Source organism: Aspergillus foveolatus (assembly GCF_047715535.1).
Source record: "Aspergillus foveolatus strain CBS 279.81 unplaced genomic scaffold BDW70scaffold_11, whole genome shotgun sequence".
Lineage (NCBI taxonomy): Eukaryota > Fungi > Ascomycota > Eurotiomycetes > Eurotiales > Aspergillaceae > Aspergillus > Aspergillus foveolatus.
Genome location: NW_027396075.1, coordinates 496,470 through 515,326, shown reverse-complemented (window position 1 = coordinate 515,326; position 18,857 = coordinate 496,470). Strand labels below are relative to the sequence as shown.

The window sequence follows — 18,857 nt, the reverse complement described above, 5'->3', positions numbered from 1 at the left end:
AGTAAAACAGCAACCGTTCTTGATAAACAATCTAGCCACTGGTATTAGGGCGGGATTGTTCTTGAAGGCGTGTTGAGAATCCTTCCAAGGTCGGTCCATTACTTCCTAGATAAAGTATAGGCAAACATCAAATCTGGAGCAGAGCGAAATGTTTTGAGGGGATTCAGGTTTCCGCTCACGGGTAGTCGCTATCGTGGGTACCAAGATCTAGGTCTGTCTTAGTTCTTCCTAACCAGGCCTTGCCCAGGCTGGTGCTCGGTCATCCAGCATGTCTTTTTTATTGCAGCACCTAGACTCTACCCGAAGAATAAGGTCGACATCATTCTATCTGCGATCTCGGCATAGCTGGCGATAACGGGGGCAGCCGAGGGCATTGTGCCCTTGCGTGGACAGGGACGGGAGCGATTTCACATATATCTAAGAACAAGCAACGCACTTCGCTTGAGGGTTTATCTCTATTCTTGAATCTGAGATTTGTTTCAATAGCTCGAACTGATCTTGCACATATCTAAAACTCCCGCCGTCAACGAGCCCGTAACGGCATAGGCATTGTACTCACAATTTCAGACCCTTCTTGAAGGTACTTTTTGGAGGTACCTATTCAAGTAACCTTTCCTCGCCTTAGAGTTTATGCTCATTGATGTATCAATATGCTCACGAACCCGCTTGGACATTAAATTACCGGCTTGGCGACTGTATAAGAAGAGAGCGAGATCAGTCTACGGCGCTGATTACGGGAAGCCTACGGACATGGTCCGTGAGTCACTGACAGTTTACTCCAATATGCTACCCTATCAGTGGCAGGGGAGCTCATCCTGCGGCTTCGGCCTGAAAATAATCTAAGTTGCAGATACTGCAGGCTGGCTGCCTAACCTGTTGACGACATGGGATGTAAGACGCGCGGGGTAAGAACTTCCTAGCTAGGCACGGGGTAGCATCTCGACATCTTGAGAGTAGTTTGGCGTTGAGAGGAAAAATCGCTGGCTAACATGACTCGAAATAAAGACCTTATGAAGAAACTTTAGCCAACTCAGAGTGTCTGGATCGATCGAAAATCGGAATTTTTAATCTAGGTGGGGTTGATAGTGGAACCACGAACGTTGTTACTGTAGTACTACGAGCAAGACGGTCTGAGTTGAGGACTCAGAGTTGGGATATAAATTCTTTCCCACACATCTTTTCAACGTGAGGTTGCGTTGCTTTGAGCGGAATTCCCAAAGACAAGCTGGTCTCTCAGGATACTTGGTGATTAAGACTCCAAAACTGAAGGTACTGGTTAGGGCTTCGAAAAGATGGAGCAACTTCTCAAACCGCCTCGATATGTTATCGCAAGCATCCTTTGCTCGTGCGGCGGGCTACTTTTTGGGTAAGGTCAAGTCCCGCGAAGCCTCGTCGTCTACGGCTAAATTATGTGCTCCGGCAGCATGGATACCGGAATTATAGGCCCTGTGACGACCATGAACAGCTTCGTGGAAGAGTTCGGCAATCGATCCGCAACAGTACACGGTCTACTAGTGTCTTCAATCCTCATCCCGGCAGCTATCTCCTCGTTCTTTGCGGGGTACCTTGCGGACAAGTTTGGGCGCCCGCAAGGCATTAGTATTGGGACTCTGATCTTCGGGCTCGGTGCAGCCCTCGAGGCCGGAGCTGTCCACGTCTCGATGTTTGTCCTCGGGCGCTGCATTGAGGGAATGGGCGAGGGGTTGTATTTGGGCACATTGGTTGTGTATGTTGGAGCCGTAATGTTGAATGCCAGATCCCTTTCTGACTGTGAATAGATATATCTGCGAGATTTCTCCTCCTGGCGTCAGAGGAGCTTTAACGACTGGCCCTCAGCTGCTGATAACTCTGGGCCTGGTAGTAGGATTTTTCACCTGCTATGGAACTGCCCGAATTCAGTCCTCAATGTCGTGGCGGACACCGTTCCTCATCCTCGCTTGTCTCTCATTACTGTTTTCCGCAGCGGCATTCTTGTGGCTTGTGCCTTCTCCGAGGTGGCTCACTATTCACGGCCGTAGAGAGGAGGCCAACGTCGTCTGGGATTTGCTGGGTGTTAGCCATGCAGAGCGCGAGAAAAGCGAGATAGAGCAAGACAGAGGGACCGCCATCCAGGGCCCAGTTTCTCAAGAAGTGGCCGTGACCAACGTCTCGAGTATGGATCTTACTGTGGCCACTCCTCAAGTCGGAGATAAATCCATAAAAAACAAGCTTTTTGACATCTTCTCGAAAGACGTCCGGTCTCGTACAGCGCTGGCTGTATTTTTGATGGCAATGCAGCAGCTCAGCGGGATAGATGGTGTCCTTTACGTGAGTTGGCTTTTCCATTGAACTTGATCAACAGCTAATTAAATCTTCTCAGTATGCTCCTTTGCTCTTCGAACAAGCAGGGCTCGCATCTGCAGATGCCAGCTTCTTCGCGTCCGGTGTTTCAGCCCTTGTCATTTTTGCAGTGACTATCCCAGCCTTAATTTGGGCGGATAAATGGGGCCGTCGCCACAGCGTCATTTACGGTGGTGTCGGAATCAGTCTAACCATGTTCCTAATGGGCGCTCTCTATGCGGGAAATGCGGTGCACGGCTCAACCGGTGCTGGCCGCTGGGTTGTCATAGTCTCCATCTATATCTTCGCCGTGACATTTTCACTCAGTTGGGCAGTCGGGATCAAGATTTATGCGGCCGAGATCCAACCACAAAGAACCCGTGCCTCAGCAACGAGTCTGGCGCACGGAAGCAATTGGGCGACGAATTTTCTGGTTGCTCTTACAACCCCGATTTTGCTGGATAAGAGTAGTTTTGGGGCGTACTTTCTCTTCGGCGGTTGTTCGTTGATCACGGCTGTGGTTTGTGCTATCTTTATGCCTGAGACCAAGGGCAGGTCGTTGGATGAGATTGAGGACGCATTCAAATCCAAATCGACGAGCTCTTGGTCCTTCATAAAGGCTGTCCGGCCCATCTCTAGGAGGGCACCTGAGAGCATCCGGATGTCTGTTATATAATTGCTTTACCCATCCGTGAAGACGAAATGTAGCTAAGTGTCCGATACTGTTCAAAAGTTAGCTTGCGGTAAGAAGTAACAGTGCTCGACGTGATGCTGAGCTGGAATCCTCGGCGAAATATGAAACTGCTGCTTAATCCAACAGGAAAAGAACGAAGTTTATGAACTCCAGAAGTTCTAGTCTCAAGATGGTTTACTCTCAAGATTTATGCTTTGCGGATGAATTATTTGTCATCAAGCCCTGCACCAAGCGCTTAACCTAGTTATGGATAAGTTAGTTAGCTAGCTAGCTATCAATTACATAATCACCCCTCTGCTCCAAAGAGGAAACTCATCCGCAATTTTTAGATCTTTTCCCCTCGCCGATAAGAAAGAAATTGCGGTCTTCTATCGTCTGCCATGAACTTCCACTAACCCCGGGCTATCTTTGAGAAGCACCGCTTTTTTTAGCATCACGGCCAAACTGCCTCTGCTCATAGGTATGCCACCCCGGAAGAGAGCTGTGGCTCCGGCCAGCGCGCGAGCTGCGCAATCAGAGGTATGACTCCGCAAATTCTCGGGCGCTCTTTCTGCTAAGACCTGCCACAGACTACGGGTTCTACCAAGACGACAACAGAGACCGCACGACGAAAACGTGCTGCCCAAGCCAAGGAGGCAAAAGAAGCAACGGCTTCAGAACACCAAACGCAAGGCGAAAAGGACAATGTTGCCGACGCAGAGACGGAGCCAGTGCCCGAGCCGCAATACCCATACCGCCACCGCGATCCCTTTGACGCGCTCCTAGAACCGTTCTACTACAATAAGTCTCTGACCGATCCTATCAACACCGCCAAGGATAAATGGAACTTGTTGCCTGCCTTCTTGAAGGTCAAGGGCTTGGTGAAACAGCACATTGATTCATACAACTACCTCGTTGAAGTGCAGCTGAAGAAAATCGTCGAGTCGAGCAACACGATTCGTAGCGATGTCGACCATAACTTCTATATAAAGTTTACTGATATCTACCTCGGTTTCCCGCGCCGAGCAGATGAGCCTCAGGATGTCCGTACCGAATTTGAGGAATCAACCGTGACACCGCACGAGTGCCGACTGCGCGATACGACGTACGCCGCACCGATTCAGGTTGACTTTGAATACATCCGTGGCCGTCAAAGGGTTAGGAGGAAGGGTGTATCTATTGGTAGGATGCCGGTCATGCTGCGCAGTTCAAAATGTGTGCTGGGCAATAAGACTCCGGCGCAGATGACGGTGCTCAATGAGTGCCCGCTTGATCCTGGTGGTTATTTCATCGTCAATGGAACGGAGAAGGTGATTCTCGTTCAGGAACAGTTGAGCAAGAACAGAATCATCGTCGAGACGGATCCAAAAAAGGAGATAGTTCAGGCATCCGTCACAAGGTAAGAGTCCGAGGCTTCAGTGGGGTTTGGCATCTTACTAAGAATGCTTATAGTTCATCCAATGAGCGCAAGTCTAAGAGTTATATTATTTTGAAGAAGGACCGGTTATACGTCAAACACAACGTGCTCAGCGAAGATATTCCCATCGTTATCCTTCTCAAAGCCATGGGCATCCATACCGACAAGGAAATGATGCTCCTGGTTGCTGGTGTCGACAAGGTCTACCAGGAAGACTTCGCTATTAACTTTGAGGAAGCTATCAAGGTTGGCGTATTTACGCAGCAGCAGGCACTTGACTGGATTGGTTCTCGGATCAAGATCAATCGCAAGCAGATGTCTTACCGCCGGACACACGTGCAAGAGGCCGTCGAGGCTATTGCGTCTGTCATCATCTCCCACATTGAAGTTAAAGACATGAACTTCCGGCCAAAGGCCATATACGTTGCCAATATGGCCCGCCGTGTGCTCATGGCAAAGAATGACGCGGCGCTGGTCGACGACCGTGATTACCTCGGAAATAAGAGATTAGAGTTGGCCGGACAGCTATTAGCCTTGCTCTTTGAAGATCTCTTCAAGAAGTTCTGCTTTGATATTAAAATGAACATTGATAAGGTCCTAAACAAGCGCAATCGAGTCGAGGCGTTCGATGCCTGGAGTGTTATTGGTATGCACAGCAATCATATCACACAAGGAATGAACCGAGCGATCTCGACGGGTAATTGGAGCCTGAAGCGTTTCCGCATGGAACGTGCTGGCGTCACCCACGTGCTAAGTCGTTTAAGCTATATCGCTGCTCTTGGAATGATGACACGTATTAGCAGTCAGTTTGAAAAGACGAGAAAGGTCAGCGGTCCCCGTGCTTTGCAACCTTCGCAATTTGGAATGATCTGCCTAGCAGACACTCCGGAAGGTGAAGCCTGTGGTCTCGTGAAAAATCTGGCCCTTATGACACATATTACGACCAATGATGAAGAAGGTCCGATCAAGAACCTTATATTCATGCTTGGTGCAGAAGACATCCAGACCGTAGGTGGAAAGGAGATTTATGCACCCGGCAGTTACACTATCTCGATTAACGGTACACCAATGGCGCTAACCCGTCGCCCGAAGTATTTCTTGAATGCGTTCCGGCGACTGCGACGAATGGGCAGGATCTCCGAGTTTGTCAGCATCTACATTAATCATCATCAGCGTGCTGTGCACGTTGCAACTGATGATGGACGTATCTGCCGGCCGCTCATTATCGTCGAAGATGGCAAGTCGCGCGTCAAGAAACATCATCTCCGCAAGCTCCGTGATGGAACGATGCAGTTCGATGATTTTCTAGCCCAAGGCCTAGTCGAATATGTGGATGTCAACGAGGAGAACGATTCGTTAATTGCCATATACGAGAAGGATATAACGGACACGACGACTCATATGGAAATCGAACCCTTCACAATTCTCGGTGCTGTCGCCGGTCTGATTCCTTATCCTCACCACAACCAGTCCCCGCGTAATACTTACCAATGTGCTATGGGTAAACAAGCGATTGGGGCTATTGCGTCGAACCAGTTCCTGCGTATTGATTCCATTCTTTACCTCATGGTTTACCCACAGAAACCTATGGTTAAGTCGCGCACGATTGAATTGACCAAATACGATCAGCTACCTGCCGGCCAAAACGCCACTGTTGCCGTCATGAGTTACTCTGGTTACGATATTGAGGATGCCCTAGTTCTGAACAAGGGCTCAGTTGACCGTGGCTTCGGTCGCTGCCAGGTGTTCCGCAAGTATGTCACAAACATGAAGAGTTATTCCAACGGCACGAAGGACATCCTGAGCCCTCCCACGTATGAGAACGATGCGCCCATAAGGAAACACGCTCTCTTAGAGAGCGATGGTTTGGCAGCCGTTGGAGAACAAGTCAATGCTGGAGAAGTTTACATCAATAAGTCTACACCAGATCAGTCAATGTCCTCAGGAATGCCAGGCTCTGATGCAGGCCGACCGATCAGCTACAACCCGACTCCGATGACCTACAAGCTTCCTGATCCTGCCTACATTGACAAAGTCATGATTTCCGCTACTGAAAATGAGAATCAAATCATCAAAGTACTCACCCGCCAAACACGGCGGCCCGAAGTCGGCGACAAGTTCTCTTCGCGTCACGGCCAAAAGGGTGTTACAGGTATTATTGTTGACCAAGCCGACATGCCTTTCACGGACCAGGGTATCAACCCAGACATCATCATGAACCCCCACGGTTTCCCCTCTCGTATGACAGTCGGAAAAATGCTTGAACTTGTTGCCGGTAAAGCCGGTGTTCTTTCCGGCCAGCACGGCTATGGAACATGCTTTGGCGGCACCCCTGTCGAACAGATGACCCAGACCCTCATTGACAAGGGCTTCAGCTACGGTGGCAAGGACTACCTTACCTCTGGCATCACAGGCGAAGCTCTCCCCTTCTACGTCTTCACGGGACCTATCTACTACCAGAAGCTGAAGCACATGGTTCAAGACAAGATGCATTCGCGTGCGCGCGGGCCCCGCGCCACACTCACCCGCCAGCCAACAGAAGGTCGTTCTCGGGACGGAGGTCTGCGTCTCGGAGAGATGGAGCGTGATTGTTTGATCGCCTATGGTACTAGTCAGCTGCTTTTGGAGCGGTTGATGATATCGTCTGATCGCCACGAGGTTGATGTCTGCGAGCAGTGCGGGTTCATGGGCTACCTGAACTGGTGCCAGCGCTGCAAGTCGTCCAGGAGCGTTGTGAAGATGGTCATTCCTTATGCGGCCAAGCTCCTTATTCAGGAGCTGATGAGTATGAATGTCACGGCTAGACTGAAGCTCGAAGACGAGTTTCCCGAGACCAAGGGGCGATGATGGACATTGTCTGGCTGCAGATTATGAAAAGTGCTTGCACATTGGCGTTGGTATTTTACTGTATATACATGCATAGCGAATGGTTAGAGAATCTTTGAGATTGAACATGTACGTGCCTCTTTGGCAACCAAACATCCCCTCATATCCCCGCATTTCGAGCCCTCGGCGCACGCAACAACATGAACTCTCAATAACCCCATCAACATCCTCCCCAGTAGCTCACTCCCCTCACTGCCATTTTCAAATAAGCAATCTGGCCACACCGACAATGACTGAATTTCAAATCCCACTCGAGTGCCTCACCTCGATCAAGGACGAAGTCGTCCTCATAACTGGTGCGTACTTACCTCTGTACCCTAGCTATTTTATCTATACATATACACTGCTAACATCAATATAACATTACCCATTCACAGGAAGCTCCTCTGGCATCGGCAAAGCAACCGCCCAACTCTGCCTGCACCATGGCGCAAAAGTCATAGCCGGCGATCTCTACCCGCTACCAGCGGACTTTCTACAACACCTAGACCAGCGAGACGAACAACCCAGTACGGGAGCCGCATTAACCTCACCATAGCATCAGGTGGATGTGTCAGAAAATCTCATGTTCGTCCAGACGGACGTCTCAGATTGGACGAGTCTCCGTAATCTCTTCATCCGCGGGGTGGAACGGTTCGGCGTCATATACCACGTCTTTGCGAATGCGGGAATTGGACCGCTGAGTAAATTCTTAGAGGAGACTTTTGAAGATAAGGACGGGGGAGAACAGCTACTAGCCCCACCAGATCTGAAAGTCGTGAATGTGAATCTTATTGGGGCGATATACACAGTGCGGTTGGGTGTTTACTACCTTTGTCAAACTGCCTACGGTGGAAGAGGAGGAGCGGAGATCGAACCCTCGCCAAGCATAACAATCAGCGCCTCAGCATCCTCGTTCCAGAATTTCAGTGCAGCGAATTACACAGTTGCGAAGCACGGTGTTCTTGGTATTCTTCGCGGTTTATTCAGCGACTTACAGCAGGAGCAGCTTAACTCCGCCCATGACGGAAAGAGCCCAAGGCGGGTTAGATTGAACGTCATTGCGCCCTCATGGACAGCGACGGGGATTGTTCCCAGCGATGTGCTTAGGGGTCTCGGCGCGCATGTCCAGAAGCCTGAGGATGTGGCGAAGAGTGTTGTGGTGCTGTGTAATGATAGTAGGCGCAATGGGGAGCTGATATATAGTTGGGAGGGGAGGTACTGTGAGATTAATCAATGTGAGGGAGGGTTGCTGGATGGGGTAATGAAGATAGTGTCGAATGTGGCGGAAGAAGGGCCGGTTATGGAGAAGCTGAAGGGGAGGTAGAATGGTAGATGGATACTGAAAACAAGCATATCTTTGTTAAGTGTATCCGGAGATGTGTATAGTTGCCCTGAGTGGCCGTTGGCTGCCCCTCAAATTCCTTGCGAAAGGTTCGAATAATTATATAGGACCAAACTATTTTCATCTATCGCTGCAGATTCTAGAGCTGTAGCTAGTTGGGAAAGAACGAGTCGGATATAGAAAGCCAAAGCCTCTTAACAGAGGGGTATCCAGAAAGCATCCAAGAAGCATAAAATCGGTCTTCATTATAGAACGACTCCGCCCAATGCATAGCCCTAACTCGAACCAGGAAGAGTCGTTTATAATGAGGATTATTCAAGATATAGCTTCACAGTATTCCAGTAGCGCTCTGGGTCAGCTCTCATATGCGCTACATGTTCAGATCCTGTGTATTTTTCCCGCTGGACTACGAAGCCCATTGATTCTGCATCAGAGGCATGTCTCTCGACGTCTTTCCAGTCAACAAGCTCATCAGCATCCGAGTAGATATAACACCGCCTCGGAAGACTAGCCGTGCCGGATCCGCGCATTATCCTGCCATCATTGATGGCTTGTCGCGCGACGCTAACAGCATCTCGAACGCCAAACACTTTCCCAACCGCCTTTCCAAGCGCAAACATGGAAGCTAGATAGGCGTATAAGATAAATTTACTTAAAAGGCGGAGAATCCATATCTTGGGAAGCACAAAAGAAAACGCCTTGAAACTGGCGGTAAGTGTAGCTGTTCCGGGTGCACTGTCAATGATTGTGGACGAGATGCGGAGCGGATGCCCTGTGGCTTGTTGATAGGCTTCGAGAAGGTGTGTTATGGCAAATACCCCTCCATTTGAGAACATGTGGATAAACACAGGGCTGTCGGCTGGAAGAGCCTGCAGGGCTTCAACGGCAGGCGCAAGACGAGCATACTGGGCCCGCTTTGTGGGACGCAGAATAAATTCCGCAGAGGACGTTCGGATAAAAATGATTCTGGCTCGAGGAGCTAGCTGTCGGTATCCAACGATGTATTTGGCTAGCGATCTGGAGAAGGCGTTCATCCAGAATGCAATGACGATTGTCCGGGGATAGTCGCCAATGTCGTCGGCTGAGTGGTCTGGTTCTTGAACATAGATGCAGGAGGAAAGCTTGGTGTATGATGCCAAATAGTCTGTTCCACTGGGAGACGCCGCCATGTTGAAAGATAGGCACAGTGCGCAAAGACCGAGGATGTCAGATAGCGAGGCTGGCTGAGCGACGAATAGGCTGGAGATTTGAAGTAGCAGACGCGAATTGGGATCTCGTCTACAGGGCAAATCTCTCCCTTAATAATAAGAAAGCAAGTGCTAAAGCTAGAAACAATCAGATTATGAGTGAAGAGTGACCAGGGTGGGATGGTTATAAAGAACGAAAGGTGGTGAAGAGAAAATAACCGCTCCGAGGTCCGCAAGCTCTCTCAGGTGCGCCTTCAGTTGCGCCCTCACGTGCTGTAGGCAATTCCATAATAAGTCACATTTGTGTACGGATGATTTTACAAAATCATGCTTTTGTTCCCTCCGTAAGTAGCTTCCTGTGTCTGTTCCTACATTAGGAGCCACAGCTGCGTCTCGATGACTGCCTCAGCAATCTGCCTCGGTACGAGTCGCACAATTTCTGAACAGAAATCAAGGCGCCATCTCTCACCCTTCACCTCCCTCCGACACTCTGAGCTCTCTCCCTATAATGTTAGAGGGAGCTTGTCCAACCCCATATTGCTGGGCGAGGGAGCTCGACGCTGCGGAACATGAAACGTCTTCCCATTATCTGCTGTTGGACATCTGTTAACAAGAACCCCAGTGCAATTCGATCGCTATTGGAGCAGATCAGGGGAGATATCGTACCCGGCGTGTATGGGAATCCTTCGGCCGCATAACCTCCTGAATTTGGCAATGGGACAGTGTCCATCAGCCAGGAAATCGGTCAAGATGAGCTTCGTTCCATTATCAAGTTTCGACCTAGCTAACCACCAACACTAATCTAGCAAGTTGGACATTGAGCAGAAACAGGTGAGAGGACGGTAACCCACGCTACTTACGCAGATTTGGCTGGACTACTTTTTCACTGAAATCGAGTCGGGAATTCCAATTAATGCGACGCAGCTACCTCTCAGGGGAAGGGCTACATGGATTGCCCAGGTATAAACCAGACCGAGATTGAGGATAGGGAATCCAGATCCATTCGCAAGATACTTTTCCATCTCCCTGGCAAACTGGTTGACTGCAATGCGAGTGGCCGGGGCCTTGCCTTCCAACAACGCTGGAACTGATTCCGGTTTCTTTCCTCGCAAACTCGTTTTGCTGGTGCTAGAAAGACCACAGGGTATCAACATCGCGACCGCACTCAATCCCCCAGTTGTCATGCACACCATCCGGGAAAAGGTAAGGTTCCAGAATGACCCATCCATTCTGAGTAATTGGCTTAAATTTCAAAAATCCAAGCATTACGCGTGAGAATTCGATGTATGATACACTAGCCCCCTGGTATCCTTCATCCCAAATACTACCCCTGCCTATCTGGCACTCTACAACCAACTTCTAATGCACTATGCGATCTTCACTCACCAAAGCACCACAAGACCATACGACCGCATCCGAAGCGACGGACTCCTTAATTATTTCCTAAAAGAGCTCATTGCAGTCCCAGTCACTTGTATCCGCAAATTGTTCATTTGCCCATGGCATTTCTATTTTCTCTCCTCCACCAAGCGACTCAACTACGCGTTGCGGCTACTTAGCGCTGGTATTTCCCACTATTGGGGCCGCGTACGTGCAGCTATGCACACAATTACTCTGCCACCTTACGTCGAGCGGCATAGAAGTATTGATAAGAAGGGTGCCGAGACGCTGGCGCATGGGCAGTATCGCGGCTGAAATTCAGAGGATGTTTCGGTGCGAAGACCTGGAATATTTACCCTCCAGAGATTCAGCTGAATTGCTCTGCTGGCACTTGTATCCATGTCAATCATATCTGTTCTGTACCGCTTTTATCAGACTCACATACTTGTCAAGAACTAGAAGAACTCATGGAGTAAGATTTACCCGAGTCGGTATTTCATAGGTAGAATGGTCACTTTGCGTATCTCATTGATAGACTGATGTCTGTATATATACGCTTGATTTTCGCAAAGGTGATGGACTTCACGAAGCTTGGACACGGCCCTGATAGTGCATGGACAGGCTGTGAAATAGAGTTTTCAGAGAACTCCCAAGACGTCTACATAAGACTCGGTGTGCCTGACTGCACTCCAGCAGCCGATCGATTGAAAGTATACACATGCTTGGCGGACGAGTTCCGCGACTGGAACCAGGCAGAGCGCAGCATAAATAGGTGATACATCAGATCCCCCTTTAACGCGCCTAATGAATGCATTGCTTATTAAGCATATCATGTCACGCACTAGTGAATGATCTGCATTCGGACCCGAAGTGGCCGAACCTCAGAGGCTGAGTTGTTCGGCGGTCGCTCCGGTGAGGCTCTTGTTGAGAAACCGGCTGTTGCGAGTTTGACTCGGAGTCCAGACCATTCGAGATTGACCGAGCACAGTGCATTGCGCACCCCTTGGATGGATAACGTGCGGAACCATGTGCGGCGTCCCCACGACCCCCACCGGGTCCAAATAGTATGTCTTAACAAGCTGCAACTGCCAACTGCAAGCCTGCAAGCCTCAAGCGGCTGCAGTCGCTAGCTGACAGTCGTTGCCAACTGCTTCCGCGGATAAAGCTGACGAGACGCATCCATTGGGCTAGACGAGCAAAGGCCCGAGCGGCGGCTCGGAGAATAGGCGCTGTATTAATTCTGGACGGTTCGGAATGGATCGCTTGGTTTCCGTATTTGGGAGCGAAGAATAGCGTCCGACCAGCGTCCGACCGTTCTCGACTTTCACTTCGGAGACTGGTTTGCCTAGCGTCGAAAGGTACGGCCCGGACACTGCGAGCTCGCGGAACCTGCTTCCTGAGACAAAGGTGGTCAAATCACGAACCTAGAACCGGAAAGGACGGATTTACCAGGGCTCACTGCCGCAGCTGGCGAGTCGTTATTGCTAGAGACAGGTTGGTATGATCTTAGTCAAGATGGTAAGGTGGTGGGGTGAGAGAATCTTCCAGCCAAGCGTGCACTGAAATGCGGGGTACCTTGGGACCTTCACAAACAACCAAGCCAGACTATTGATTCTCTGCGTACCTTTGTCCCTCTCACCACTCTCACTGATTCCCGTTTGCTCGCCAGGCCCACCGTCCCATCTCCCTTCGGTTTTTGGAGCTCACTGCCGTCCCTCTTTATCCGATCCGATCCCTTCAGCCTTGAACGCTACTTCGTCGCTGAGCAGCCGGCGAGAACGTGCTGTGAGCTGCTACAATGCCCGAGCTCGAGCAGCCTCTGGATGCGGATGCTCTGCAGGGAGGTAAGTCTATGGTTAGCTTGAGTGACATGGTCTACACTGCCCCACGTCCCCGTGTCTGACGGTCTACAGCTCTTCAGGCTCTCGACGAGGAATTGGGGAAATTCGACTTTATCGTTGCCTTTGCGCCCATTAAATTGATCACCGCCGGCGGGTTCCTCGCTGTTAATTATCTCAAGAACAGAGAGACGACAAAAGACCTTAACTACCTGCTGGATCCAGAATGGGCAACAGACGAGGACATAAAAGGGCCCCTGGAGCAGGCAATTCTCCGGGTATCGAAAAGACTTCAAATTAGCGAACAGTGGGCGAACGAGGACATGGCACTCTATGTCACCAAAGAGACAAGGATACATCTGTTCCGGAAGGCTCTCAAGCAGAATATCACCCTGTTCAGAGGCGATCACCTCGTCATCCTGGCTGCCCCGATTAAGTGGGCTTTGAAGCGCAAAATCAGATGGATGTTCGCGCCGGGCCGAGATCGGAAAGTTGAGGTGGATATGAGCGATCTTCTTGCCATGCTGAAGTGCATGCGTGATAGGAAAGGCGGCCCACTAAATCGAGAGCACCTCCGCACCCAGAGTCTCAACTCCTTTGATGTCGTGCCGGATTCGCCAGGGATGGAGCAGATTGCCGCTGCCTACAGGGAGAAATATAAAGATGAAATATTCGCCTGATTCTGTGTATGTTCTTGCCGAGAGAATTTTTCTATGCGTCTGGTTAAACAAGAGAGCTAGGCTTATCTAGCTCGCCCACCGCTGTTTTTTCTATTGTCGTCCTCTGTATTCATATATCGGCGCTACAGTCTGTTTTTCTTCTGCTGTGTTGTAGCCAAACTGACTGGTGATAACCGCAGGACACGAACAACATAAGTGGAAGCGCTAATTGTGCAACCGGCCTGCATACCCAGCTTTCTTTCGTGATCTTGAACGACAATTACCCCAATACCCCTCTAATGACCGCGGCGCTCCCATAGCTGCACCCGATAGAACTACCGTTTATCATCGCCCCCTGAGCGGATGCCACAATTTGCTGCAGATTTGACCTCTTGACGACCCGGTTCGTGGAAAGGTGCGCCGCGCCGGGTTATCCTGTATCGCTGCATCGAGGAGTGCAAATTCCAAGCGGAATGATAGTGAGAAGCATAGGTTATTTGGAGTAAAGCACCTCCTGGCCAGCGTATCAGAGGTCGTCACCCCTTTCTAAGTGATAGCAGTATCGCGCGGAAAGGCTAAACTGCCACTGGGCAGTTTGCCTCGGACATTTTGTGATTAGGCTTGCTATGGTCTGTGACAGAAGAGATAGAAGACGTTGGCTGGAAAGAATCACAATTAATACCACATTGGGTCCATTTTTTTAACCATAGCCATACAGAACTAAGTGGCTGATTCTACCCGCCCATTGGCCCAGCGAGTTACTAGCGGACATAACGGAACTGATATTGATGTTTGACCAGGAGTCAACTAGTCTCACGACACGCTAGCGGTAGAAAAACCATACTTCTACCACGGGATTTGAGATGATTCCCGATGGCGGATATACAAGGCACAATGGACGATGAGCGGAAACGGCCTTGGCCATGTTGACGATGTATCTGAATGATGCTAGTGCTCCAGCACAACCTGCCGAGCACCATCCTACTGTCGCTTCCTATATCCAGCCAGGACTATCATCATTCTCAAGGTAAGTAGTCATTGATCAACTTCGAGGATTAAAGAGTGCCGTATAGTATGCAAGGCCGCGTAGTCACGTGCCAAGCATCACCGTGGAGATTTCCCGCGTCATAATCAATTCATCTTCTTTTCGATCTATAGATTCAGTACTTTGATTATCCAACTCATTCACACCATGCTCTTATCGTCACGGACAGCCCTACGGAGCGTCTCGAGCATCCGCTGCTTCTCTACCTCTTCAGGACTTCTTCGGTCTGATCTTTCCTTTCAAGTCTTCGGACCGGAAACGGCCCAGCCTACGCGCAATCCAATTGTCTTCCTGCACGGCCTTTTCGGCTCAAAGCAGAACAATAGGAGCATTAGCCGGTATGCCCATGTCTAGCTCAGACTGACCATATTTCTGACGGGTTATTAGGGCTCTCGCACGTGATCTGAAGCGTGAGGTGTATATAGTGGTTGGTTCCATCCCAGCCCGGTTTAGCATGTCGTGGGATTTAAGGCTCGCGCCTGCGGTTATGGCTCTCGATGGTGACTGAGCTGCTCGAATAGGATCTCCGCAACCACGGCAACTCTTTTCATGATACCGAGCACAACTACCCTGTCATGGCGGATGATGTGGTCGAGTTCATACACAGGCATGACTTGAGCAAATGTGTTCTTATCGGTCATTCTATGTATGTCTATTTCTTCTCTAGCTTATTCGCGTGTTCTTTTCTCTAGGGCTTGGATGCTGTTGTTCTAGAAGATTGCTACCTTTCAACTCATACTTACTTGGTCCTATGAAAAGGGGCGCAAAAGCTGCCATGACCGTTGCCCTCAACGCCCCCGAGCTCGTCTCAGCTCTTGTGCCTGTCGACAACGCACCGGTGAACGCGCCTCTACGCAACGATTTTGGCAAGTACATTAAGGGCATGCAGCAGGTCGAGTCCGCGAATGTTACGAAGCAGTCTGACGCGGACAAAATCCTGCAGGAATATGAAGAAGTATCCTCTCCATCCTAACATTCCATTTATATGGTGAGTGCGAAGCGAAAGTTACTAACTGTGTTAGGCCCTCCCTATTCGCCAATTCCTCCTCACAAACCTCATACGCTCTCCAGAGGACCAGACGATGAAGTTCCGCGTCCCGCTTTCGACGCTAGGTGCGTCGCTCAGAGCAATGGGTGATTTCCCATTCTCGCAGCCTGGGTCTGTGCAGTATAAGGGGCCTACGCTTGTTGTTAGGGGTACGAAGAGTCCCTATGTCTCTGAGGATACGTTCCCCACTATCAAAGCCTTTTTCCCGAATTCGAAAATTGCGGATGTCGAGGCTGGGCATTGGCTTATCTCGGAGAATCCGGAGGCGTTCAGGAAGGGTATGTGCCTACTCCTTACCCTACCTACCTCCCTAATCAGTTTATTGTGCCTTTAAAAGCCGAAACACTGACTGACTGTTTGTAGCTGTGGTCAAATTCTTGCAAGAGACAGATTAGAGATAGAAGCTGGAAGTGAAGAATTGGGTGCATTTGTTGATCAGCTTCCATCTTCATATGTTCTTGTTCCATTTTGGTTATACTCATACATAGAAATACATAGACGACTCTATAGAAACCACGCCTTCCAAGCCGAGTTGAAGGGTATGAAGAAGAAGTCAACTTCGGTAAGCGCCCACGTAGAAAATAAAGCTGCAGTGGAAGACCAAGACCTTCAACGCCAAATAACGCCAATGCTTAGATTCAGTTTATGCGCCGCCCAAGATTCAAGAGACACAGCAGGTAGTAAGGGAGTATTCGAGAATAGAATAAATGCAGAAAAGAAAGCGAAAAGCGGTCGAAAAATCACCCTGTCGGCGTAGTCGTTGACGAGATCCACCACAGTTGGATCATGGAGTTCCGACTCTATCGGCTCCTTGTGGTTTTTTTTCTCTTCCGACGAGATTCATCTAAAGAGTCTTTTTGGGTGCCGTTCAAGCCAGGGGAGCGGGGAGTCGGGGAGTTTGATGTTGGCTGTGAGGTATCTTCGTCCGACTCTGAACGAAGACGTTTGACCTTCATGCCCTGAGAACGGTCGGCGTGTAACAGGTCTGGTCTCAGGGCCGGACGGGGCTGCCCCGAGGGGGAGTCACGGTATAATGCGTCGACCTGCGAAGGCTGTTCAGGAAGTTGCACGATTTTCTTGATCCTATCGAGCTCCTTCTTCGTGTTCTCATAGGTTACTTTTGCACTCTGCTCGATTGATGTCATACGCAGCTGCAAAGAGTGCATGTCCCCTTGGTTATTCTCCTTTGTTAGGTTATAATCCTCGTCCAGTCTTTCGATGGCATCACTCAGAACCTTCAGCCGATCACTTAGCGACGTGTTTTGGCGCTTAACTTCTCGCAAAGTCTCCTGGTCCGCTGTCTGCTTTTGCAGAAAGGCACCCTCAGCGTTGTTCTGTTTTTCTGCAAGGAGCTCAAGTCGCGCCTGCATCCCCCGAAATTCTCCCTGGCTGAGCCATTGATGTCGCTCTACAAGACAACCGATCGATCGTTTCAAATCCTCTTGTTGGGCCCTGATGGAATTCAGCTCGTCTTGTGGTAAGACAGATGTCTTCCCCTGGGTTTCCAGCTGTTCGATCTTACGTGCCAGTGATGGCAGCGTCTGATCCAGGGACTGCTTGTGTACCGTCAATTCTTTCCACAGCTGGTCCACAGAGGGATACATCTCGTGCATTGCCCTGACCATGTGCTGCACTATCGGCTCTGTTGTCAAGTTATTATATCTTGACTCCAGCGATAGCAGAGCCACCTTCATAGGCTCCAAGTCGGCACCCAATCTCCGTACGGACTCGAACAAGCCATCAACCTTGGGGTCGAGCCGTTCCCTAGGAACGCGCAGCATCGCCTCCTTAACGCTTGCTGTGAGCTGTTCTTGGATCTGTTGAGACTCGCCCAGTCTCTTGTTAAGATCCTGCTTGAGAGTGTCCATCTCTGCAAAATAAAACTCATCTTTAGCGCGCTGAATCTCAATCAGCTCATCCATTCTCGCGTCCAAAGATTTTGCCTTTTCCTTGAGGGATTGAATTGCTGCATCCTTGTCGCCCAATTTTGCTGTCCGCTGCTCCAGAATCCTGTGCTGATTAGAAAGATCATCTAATAGCTTTTTCGTATCAGGTGTGATCCCACTATCTGGCCGTATCGATGATTTCTCCTCGATCTGCTTGAGCCGGGATGAAAAGTGGACCGTCTCATTCTTTAATAGGCCCAACGAGTGCGTGAACGTCCCAAATGACTTTTGCTGAACGCCTAGCACAGTCTGGAGATTTTTCAGTTCGGCATCCAATGACTTGTTACGTTCGATTAATCCTGCAATATCGCCATGCAAGCCAGAAATTTTATCATTGGCTAATTTCAGGGATTGCTCCAATTGTCGTACCCTGTCATCAGACGTGGAGGTTCTGGAATTTGCAGAGGCCGCCCATTGGTCTCTGAGAACACTCCCCAATTCCTGAAGCTCGGTTTCATGACACTTGATCTCACTGTTGAGATTATGTAGAGCTTTGTCTTCGCCATCCTTGGTGTGCTGGTAGAACTCTACGGTTGACGGAAACCCTGCGTGGGAGCTCGCCTTATTCAGCAAGTCCTTGGTTTCTGCTGTCCTTTTCAATAGATGTTCCCTTTCGGCCACTTTTGTTCGTGTTTTGACGGCCGTCTCAATGAAGTTGGAAATGCTGCGGATAAACCGGTCGCCAGATACATCACGCTGTGCTTCTAGAGCTGAGTGATTCCAAGGGCCTGAAGGAGGTCGTTGCTGGGCCACTTCATTTTGGCTCAGGTTAGTGTTTATGGGAGGCCGACGGCGCGGGTCGCGTGATTGCGGAACGGAGGAATCGAGGTTCATATCAGAGCGTAGGAGAATAGCCTTTAATCTAGTCGTAAGAGTAAGAGTTAGTACGTGATCTCTCTCAATGCGGGTTCCTGCTGAACTCACTTTCCACTTCATGTGGGAATTGCATCTCTGAGATGACCAAAGGAACTTCTCATGTGAGATTCTCGAGAAGAATCACGGTGATTTTTGAGAGAAAATTGAGTTGATAGATTAAAAAGTGATTGAAGCACTTAATGAAGCGAAATTGAATGGAAGTGAGGTGATGTATCAAAAAAAAAAAAAAAAGGTTTCACGTCTAACTCTAATTCATTGA

The 18,857-nt window shown here is 49.7% G+C and overlaps 7 protein-coding genes across 7 annotated transcripts; 5 read left to right on the top strand and 2 right to left on the bottom strand.

The window, feature by feature from the left end:
• Nucleotides 1–1,424: 1,424 nt before the first annotated feature.
• Nucleotides 1,425–7,256, top strand: BDW70DRAFT_148644 (DNA-directed RNA polymerase III core subunit RET1; the record flags this gene model as incomplete). Its single annotated transcript, XM_073738895.1, has 6 exons — nucleotides 1,425–1,726; nucleotides 1,779–2,307; nucleotides 2,360–2,870; nucleotides 3,474–3,532; nucleotides 3,583–4,391; nucleotides 4,445–7,256. The coding sequence occupies 6 exons, from the start codon at nucleotides 1,425–1,427 to the stop codon at nucleotides 7,254–7,256; spliced, it is 5,022 nt and encodes a 1,673-aa protein (XP_073598337.1).
• A 268-nt stretch (nucleotides 7,257–7,524) lies between these two features.
• On the top strand, nucleotides 7,525–8,601 carry BDW70DRAFT_157942 (uncharacterized protein; the record flags this gene model as incomplete). Its single annotated transcript, XM_073740443.1, has 3 exons — nucleotides 7,525–7,591; nucleotides 7,673–7,804; nucleotides 7,853–8,601. 3 exons carry the CDS (start codon nucleotides 7,525–7,527, stop codon nucleotides 8,599–8,601), a joined length of 948 nt encoding a protein of 315 aa, XP_073598336.1.
• A 58-nt stretch (nucleotides 8,602–8,659) lies between these two features.
• Nucleotides 8,660–9,997, bottom strand: BDW70DRAFT_131908 (TMEM53 family protein). The gene has a single exon (XM_073736072.1). The coding sequence runs from the start codon at nucleotides 9,786–9,788 to the stop codon at nucleotides 8,931–8,933; it is 858 nt and encodes a 285-aa protein (XP_073598335.1). The 5' UTR covers nucleotides 9,789–9,997; the 3' UTR covers nucleotides 8,660–8,930.
• Nucleotides 9,998–11,633: 1,636 nt separating this feature from the next.
• On the top strand, nucleotides 11,634–12,841 carry BDW70DRAFT_13261 (uncharacterized protein). The gene is made up of 2 exons (XM_073736194.1): nucleotides 11,634–12,250; nucleotides 12,352–12,841. Exons 1-2 carry the CDS (start codon nucleotides 12,035–12,037, stop codon nucleotides 12,688–12,690), a joined length of 555 nt encoding a protein of 184 aa, XP_073598334.1. The 5' UTR covers nucleotides 11,634–12,034; the 3' UTR covers nucleotides 12,691–12,841.
• On the top strand, nucleotides 12,554–14,408 carry BDW70DRAFT_131898 (uncharacterized protein). The gene is made up of 4 exons (XM_073736071.1): nucleotides 12,554–12,680; nucleotides 12,856–13,030; nucleotides 13,100–13,710; nucleotides 13,884–14,408. Exons 2-3 carry the CDS (start codon nucleotides 12,985–12,987, stop codon nucleotides 13,702–13,704), a joined length of 651 nt encoding a protein of 216 aa, XP_073598333.1. The 5' UTR covers nucleotides 12,554–12,680; nucleotides 12,856–12,984; the 3' UTR covers nucleotides 13,705–13,710; nucleotides 13,884–14,408.
• A 1,095-nt stretch (nucleotides 14,409–15,503) lies between these two features.
• On the top strand, nucleotides 15,504–16,171 carry BDW70DRAFT_157939 (putative alpha/beta hydrolase; the record flags this gene model as incomplete). The annotated part of the gene is made up of 3 exons (XM_073740442.1): nucleotides 15,504–15,683; nucleotides 15,751–16,054; nucleotides 16,140–16,171. The coding sequence occupies 3 exons, from the start codon at nucleotides 15,504–15,506 to the stop codon at nucleotides 16,169–16,171; spliced, it is 516 nt and encodes a 171-aa protein (XP_073598332.1).
• A 405-nt stretch (nucleotides 16,172–16,576) lies between these two features.
• BDW70DRAFT_157938 (uncharacterized protein) lies at nucleotides 16,577–18,658 on the bottom strand (the record flags this gene model as incomplete). The annotated part of the gene is made up of 2 exons (XM_073740441.1): nucleotides 16,577–18,577; nucleotides 18,647–18,658. 2 exons carry the CDS (start codon nucleotides 18,656–18,658, stop codon nucleotides 16,577–16,579), a joined length of 2,013 nt encoding a protein of 670 aa, XP_073598331.1.
• Nucleotides 18,659–18,857: the final 199 nt, after the last annotated feature.